At 36.8% G+C, this 7,833-nt stretch overlaps 1 protein-coding gene across 5 annotated transcripts; it reads right to left on the minus strand.

The window, feature by feature from the left end:
• Positions 1–1,965: 1,965 nt before the first annotated feature.
• On the minus strand, positions 1,966–7,569 carry LOC6572031 (ras-related protein Rab-23). Of its 5 annotated transcripts, none has more exons than XM_032733607.2 (3): positions 7,524–7,569; positions 4,864–5,223; positions 1,966–3,761 (listed from the first exon to the last, which is right to left on the minus strand). In XM_032733607.2, the coding sequence occupies exons 2-3, from the start codon at positions 4,990–4,992 to the stop codon at positions 3,063–3,065; spliced, it is 828 nt and encodes a 275-aa protein (XP_032589498.1). In that variant the 5' UTR covers positions 4,993–5,223; positions 7,524–7,569; the 3' UTR covers positions 1,966–3,062. The 5 variants fall into 5 exon arrangements, with proteins under 5 accessions (XP_032589498.1, XP_015021646.1, XP_043863781.1 ...); XM_015166160.3 differs by having other exon boundaries at positions 7,462–7,554; XM_044007846.1 differs by having other exon boundaries at positions 7,513–7,553.
• Positions 7,570–7,833: the final 264 nt, after the last annotated feature.

Here is a 7,833-nt window from a genome sequence, read left to right on the forward strand (position 1 = left end):
ATTCTGCACTTCTTTTATGCACACATACATACATATGTATGCATCCACACTCACGCATAAGCCCGCACTCTGCTAACTGCGCAGTTAGTAGCGACAGCGCTTGGGCTGCACTACGTGTGGGCAATATTATGAGAATTTATTAGTTGAATAATTTCTCTTAATGAAACTTTCAGAACGTTATATGGCTAAAATGTATGTACATTCCCGATTTGCCACGCCTCTATTGGACGTAGACACCTAATTTTTGGTCAGTTCATAGAACTGTAACTTCATGCTAATTATTATTTTATTATTTATAGGTCATCAATAGTGGAGGTTACTAGTAACTTAACCATCTAAATTTGAAGCTTCGAGCTCTTATACTTTCGGAGAAATAAACTATTTAGCTTCAATAGCGCCTAAAAAGTTACGTTGGTATTGTTTATTTGTAAAATGCAGTATTCGGATGGCGCCCATCCGATCGAAAAATGTATATTGAATTTTCACTCAGCACAGAACAACACTTGACACCTGTAATCAGACGGCTAATATATTCTTTAGCATAGTCCAAACGCTTGTTTTTATTACCATCTGCGATGCTCTGTATTCGGCCTTGTGCAGTACAACTAACCATAATGTACGTTCTATGGTTAATGGCAGTACTCCGCGTATTGTAATCGGGTGCTCATCCTTCATTATTTCATTTTTAGCCTCAGCAGCAATCTGCTGTTTTGGGATTTACTTGCACCTTTCTAACAATTTTCCTGCATTCATTGTTGATCAAAAATTTTGGGCAACTTGTATGTTTAGAGCTTTTGAAGGTTGCGGGCTCCCTTGAAGCACTGCACGGTGCTTCGAATAGTAAATCGGCTTCTTTTCATTATCCTTCCAATTTCTGCATAAAATTTGTCTTGATCGTGCAAATGCAGGATAATTTTCCTCTAAGCTACCGATGTCTCTTTTAGCTTAGGTGCCATTATAAGGAAAAGTAAAAAAATATGCTCAATTGTTATTCTATATTAAAATTGAAATTTGCGAAGTTTTAAATAAAGGACATAACAGATGGAGATATTGCCAAATTGATTTTGCCCCATTGGTCAAATTGTTAAAAAAAAAAGCCAAAACCAAAACAAGGCTCTAGTCGAAACTGACATTCTAATCATTCCGCGCTTCTTTTTTGCACACTTACATACACATGCATCCACTCGCACGTATAAGCACGCACTCTGCTAACTGCGCAGCAAATAACGACTGCGCTTAGACTGCGCCGCGGTATGAACAGTATGGGCGAAATAGGCGTGGTATCCGAAATCTGTATTTTACAAAATATTTGTATTCGCCAAACGTATATACACCGTAAATCTAAATAAATAAATAAAATAAAATACGTCCCCAGGTTTGAAAGTTTTCAAATTAAGCTGAAAACAACAAAATCAATTTATCGATTATTCTTGATGATAAAGAATTCGGATGAGCTATGGAAAAATATGATAAGCCCACGTCTGGTATACACGACTATGAATGCAAAATTTAAAGTCTCAAGCTCTTATAACTTCTGAGATCTAGGCGTTCATACGGACGGAGGGACGGACAGGGCTATATCGACTCAGTTCGTCGCCTTGATCAAGAATATAGACAGTGGCGGTGTACACATATAGTTTACAGCCAATCAAGAAATAGGTGTTTACGGCCTAGAAATGTTTTAATAAAGTAAATTTTCGATTCACATCCCTTTTAGAACACCGTATAAAATATTTTTTCATATAGTCAACTAATGTCTAGATATTGAGTATGGGATCAACCTGTTACATTTATAGTTGCATCATAAAACAAAATCAATTACTAATGGGTTGAGTGTATTTTTATCAGTAATACTGAAACGATTTCTTATAGTAAAAAAAAAAAACAAAAAAAGGGGACCCTTTATCATTTATAAAAAACGGTAGAAAACTAAAACTTAAATATAAATAAAAAAAAGAAAAGAAATGAATTATTAAAAAATTATAATTTATTAGTTATAGGGAGTTATGCAATAGCATAATAATATAATATTAAGCGAGTTTTGACATCTAGTGTGCTTCGGAAATATTGTCAGACAATTTGAAGAGTTACATTTATAGTTACATCATAAAACAAAATCAATTACTCATGGGATTCACATGAATGAGTCTACACACATATATATATATATATAGTCAATGCCTACTTCTTACGCAGGGAAGCACAAGAATTTTCGTTCAACTCGTGAATTACGGTTTTTAAGCCAAGTTTAGTTCAAATAAATCATACATATGTGATCTCTAAATTTTTATTCTTATTAATTTTTCCATATATTTTTTTCAAGTGAATAAAAAACTATATCAAATATTTAAATGTTACTTATTTAGTATACATGACTTTTAAAAAGATTCCCATAATAAATAAACCTTAAGTTATATACAAACGACGACTGCTCAAGCTACTGATGTGGAGTCAAAATTAAAGTTTCTGAATATCTAAAATTGAATATATGTATGTTTATAATGGAGCATTGGATAATTGGTAAATATTCAAATTAGGAGTTTGAGCAGCAAAGCTGTATAAATGATAAATTTAGCATAATACTATTTATATTGAGCAAAGGGCTAAAATTTGTGCTATGGTCTGTATACTAGACATTTTGTTCGCATTTAATTGATGCTGAAGAATAAATATAATTTACATTTGCAAAAGAGGACTAATATCGAAAATATTGCTACGAAATATGGGATATAGAAGCGCCATAATGAAAAAGTGGTTTTGTTTTTCTTTTGTTAGAATGCATGATTTGCGTGGCTGTAATTTTATTATTTCGTTCACATCCCCTCCTCCAGTCACTCTTCTGCTCCTTAACTCCTGCCTCTGCTCCACTGCACATATCATGCAACAACTGAGATTGTTGCGGAGTCTGGGCACGACTAGCGAATGACTGTACTTCAAACGCTTGGCTGGCCACATGGTTACAACTTGATTTTGTGGGGGCACTAAAATAATTAAGCGTTAAATATGCTCTAGTTATTAGTTGCCAACAGCTGTAAAGATAGATGCCCCTCTCTGCATTCCCCTCACAATATGCCACACTTCTTCAGCACAATTTTGCGCTTTCGCGCCGCACTCGATCCGCTGCTCTTTTTGGCAGGACGTAGGACAATAGTGCCGCTACTTGACTTAGTGAAGGTCGGGCTAAATGCGCTGATAGTCGGCGCATTACTGTAGGGCGGATGCGTCGTCGCCTGCTGAGTGCTGTTGTTACTGCCATATACTTGGTCGTAGGTCTGCGTCATTAGCTGGTGGCACTTTGTGGCCAGATAGCGGAACACAGAGGCCACATTGATGTCCTCCTTAACGGAAGTGCGTATCAGTCGACAGTTGAGCATTTTGGCCAGCGTTTCAACTTCATCCGCACTCACCACTGCCTGCTCGATAAGATCGATTTTATTCTGGACAATCACTGTTGGTATTTCATTGCATTCGTTTTCCACTTTACGTTTCCATTCCTTGATTGCGTCGAAGGAGGCACGATCTGTCGTTGAAAACACCAGCACTGAGGCTTGGGCACCTCGGTAATAAGCCTTGGTTATGCAATCGAACTCTTCTTGTCCAGCTGTGTCCCACAGCATGATGCGCACGTCCTCGCCATCTATCTCGATCTGACGCTCTAGAAAATCAACACCAATCGTCTTCTTGTAGTCCTTCGTGAAGATGCCTTTGCAGTAGCGCTGGATCATTGAAGATTTACCTACGCCCCCATTGCCAACGATTACCTGTAAAAATATATTTTTTTTTATAAAATCTATGCTTTAAATAAAATAATTAACTATAATGTGTGTGATTTCTAATTCGTGTGTGTAATTAAGGAGCAATTACAACAGGCAATCAATTGACCAGCTTTAATTTATTGAGATATTATATTATTGAAATAATATATTTTACTATATCGAAAATATATCTATGTAAGATCGTTTGAGATTACATAAATTATTTTACAAACTAAGCTTTAGGCTTCTGAATCTTCAAGTTAGTATACGAATATATTTTAAAATAATTGTTATACTAATACAAATTAACTCGACACTATCTAAATATTTGTTGGTATTCTTATACCAATATCAGTTCTTAGATACGCATTTATTTACTTTTTATACTTCTATGATTGGAGACGAAATATGCAATAAACAATTATATACTTGACACTATATTGTTGGACTGAAAGACAAATGATGAACTGTATTCTTCTGTATTTTGTAGCTTGTCTGTATACCTCCTCCTTTTCGTTCTAAATACTGATCTCTAAAAATATTCTCTTTGCAATATTATGGTTAAAATAAAACAAATTCAGACGATTACCAAAAATAGGTATATGCATTTTTAAATGAAAGTTTCGACATATACTGTCATCATAATTTGAATAAATATGGAAAATTATATTAATTTATATACAATATTCATATTTCGGTAAATTATGTTGAATGCCTCAAATAAAATCTGGCTAGAATTATTCATCAGCTACTAATTTTTTATTCAAACTTTACAAGAAATTGTTATTATTATGTTGTATGTATTAGTTACAATATGCGCAATTCAAAAACGATCCAGGGTACCTCGTAGTCGATCGCCGCCGCATTTTAAAAAGTTGGTTTTGTTTATTTAAGGAAATACTCTATTGTACTCGTATATGTACATGTATGTGTTCTATTAAATTAGTATGGTCTGCATCTGTTCTCTAGGTGTATCGCAGTTTGTCACTCGCATGCAGCTGACTGGACAGGGATTTATTCAGTACTTGTAGCTGTTAGCGGGAATCGGTTGATTGCTCTCTTGTAGGTATGCGTGTTTCTGTGTCTTTGTCAGTGTTGGATAACTTACCACCTTAATGGCCAGCTCGATGTCGTCCTCACGCATGCTGCAGTAATTATATTGGGACTGCGAATGGGACTGCAGACCAGCTGCTGCAGCGCCTCTCGTTGCCGTTGCCGTTTGAATTAACAGACGCATCGGCGGCCACACGAAGAGCTTCGTGTCCAGCAGGCGCACGAACCCGACTGTTGACTGCTGCTGGGTTGGCTAATGGCAGCGCGGGGTGCAAAAGCAGCGAGTTGGGCTTTTTTGGCGACTCCGATTTTCAGTTTTCGCTTGGTATGGCTTTTTGCGTATTATCGACGCAGCTGTAATTCACTTTCTACGCATTGATTTTATACAAAATCGAATGCTCACTGGAAACAGAAACTGTGGAAAACAAAACACAATCATCACGAAAATAAACGCATAGACCGTAAGCAAGCATAAGTTTTTCTTTCGTTTCCACAGTAACCGGTTTGTGAGTTTATCTATGATTAGTTTCTTTTTTAATTTTTCAATTTTTGGTCTTTTTACCTCTTCCTGTTCGGCTTTTAATAAGCGGCTACGTGAGCCGGTTACCTCTACAGCAGGTGCTATCACGACACCCCACAGCTCACAACTCATAGCTCACGCATCACAGCGCGCCTCGTCGCACAATTGTTGCTGCCATTGGAATTGGGACTATGGCAAGATCAGAGGTAAGGCCAAGCATGCATATGGGTTTCGTGTGGTATTCGTTTCTTGTGTGTATGCGAATGACACTAAAGCGTGCTTACGAATTCTTTTGAATTAACAGTGGAGATCAAAGGGTAGATGGGATTAGCATATGTTGCTTTGGCGACAATGGGAATACATCACCAGTTTGCATTTATAATTTAAAAAATTTTGCAAAATTTTTATGCTAATACAAGACTATCAATTACCTAACTAGTCCATTTCACGCCATCGAAGCTCATAAAATGAAATGCTTTCACAATGCCTTAAAAAGCAAAGACAGTTTAGAACTATAAATATTTATAACGAGTTTTATTATTTTCTTTTGAGCTACAGAATTCGTTTCCAATAGTTAAATAACTTTTAGATTTCTACTTTTTCCTTCCCTTCCATTTTCTATTTTAGACATAGCCATTAACCAATCATAACTATTCAACTTTATTTTATTTTATCTTCATTTTTATTTTAGTTATTTGTGCTGTGAAATCCACTGTGCAACATTTGAACTCGCGCGCGTTCTTTTGTTGCCTTTCGCTCGTTCTAATTATGTTGTGACCATTTCGCGTTTGAGTCTCATTCTACCGCACTCTTCTTCTTTTCCGCTGAAAATGTTAGAGTTTGGTGCTGCGGGTTATTTGTGTCTCTATGTGTGCATGTGTGTGTGAGTACTCGTCTTCTTTTTGCCTATTGTTATGATAATTAAGGCCAGAGCGGTTATAGATTTAACTAGTTCAATAAGCACACACACACACATATGCATATATGTATATATTAACATGTGGATGTGGGGGCCAACATCAAGAAAAAAAAAGTCATGTCAACAAAGCCTAACGTAGAATTCAAATGAATGGTTGCAGTGCTTGTGTGCTGTGTCTGTGTGAGATTCAATGCATGAAAGACTGCACGCAGACGTAGTCGGCGCTAGCTGCGCGCGCGGCCCCTACCTGTTCACCACTGTCTCGCAATCTGTCCCTCTCTTTCAGTCTATCTGTTTGACTGTATTAGTGAGTGAGTGTGTTTTGGTGTGAGTTTTCTCAAATTACAAATAATGCACATCATTGCAGTTTTCCACTTCTTCGTGCCTTAGCTAAATTGTCTAGAATGTGCAATTATTTTGAAATTTGCTAGCAAACTAATAGATTTTGTTGTTGTTCTTGATGCTGCGGTCGATTGCCGTTGCCACTTCCTACTTGATGCATTGTGTTGTTCTTGTTCTCTTTGTGGAATGTGGATTCTAACTTGGCCATTTAAGTACACGATGAACCATGCAACTGTGTCTGTGTAGCAACAACAACAGCCACAAATACCACTTGTTGCTTCCACTGTAAATGGCAACTAAAGCACAGCAAATTTACATGGTTGTGTATGTGCGGAAAATTATGCAAATGCTACTGCTGATGTTGCTGGTGCTGTTTTCTGTTGCGCTACTTAAATCAATTATGAGCGAATTCCTCATTATTTAAATTAATTTTAAATACTCCATTCGCACACTAACGGCACTTTTTAAAACCGTCGCTGACAAGTCTACATTTTTTCTTTATTATTGTTGAATCATATTCCATGTTTTTTATAGCCCTTTTTCGCACACGCACACTCTCAGTTTAAAAGCAAGAGACGGCTCATTATGTTTGTTGGTGAGAAATCACGAAATATAAATTGAAATATTAAAAAACATACTAATAGCGAAAAACGCGAAGCGAACGGAGCAACCGGAGAGCCGTCAGAGCAGTAAAAAAAACAACTCACAAGCGGCTTCAACACGAATAGCTATGAAATAACGACAATGCGTACGAAGTGCATTCATTAATGTTGGAATTAGTTACAGCTGTCTGTTGACTGCCTTTGGGAGCTGAGCCATAGTGAAAGTCTCTACTTCTACACGCACACCTAATCAAATAATACACACCGTACCCACGAATCACGCAGATTGTAAGCTAACATCGAATAGTAATAGTACCACACCTGTTGCTTACCGCGTTTCAGCAAAGACTAAATCTTAAACTTGGCTTACAAACCAAAACTGGCCGAGTATGAATGGAAGAAGAAGACGAATCGGCAGTGCTGATAAGCGATTCAACTGTGGCATGGGTACATTGTTTCTCACAGCATTGATGTGTTTAGCTTGCTAAAAATAATATGCCATTATTGCTTAAAGTTCTTTATGAAATATTGATCAAAATTAATTTAATTTAAATAATTAACGCCACTAACTATCGATAGCTGTTTAGTATGCTGCTTTTCAGCACTGTTTCTACGAATACATGGGATTGAGTTTTGAAATCA

Source organism: Drosophila mojavensis, unplaced genomic scaffold (assembly GCF_018153725.1).
Source record: "Drosophila mojavensis isolate 15081-1352.22 unplaced genomic scaffold, ASM1815372v1 contig_19, whole genome shotgun sequence".
NCBI classification, from domain to species: domain Eukaryota; kingdom Metazoa; phylum Arthropoda; class Insecta; order Diptera; family Drosophilidae; genus Drosophila; species Drosophila mojavensis.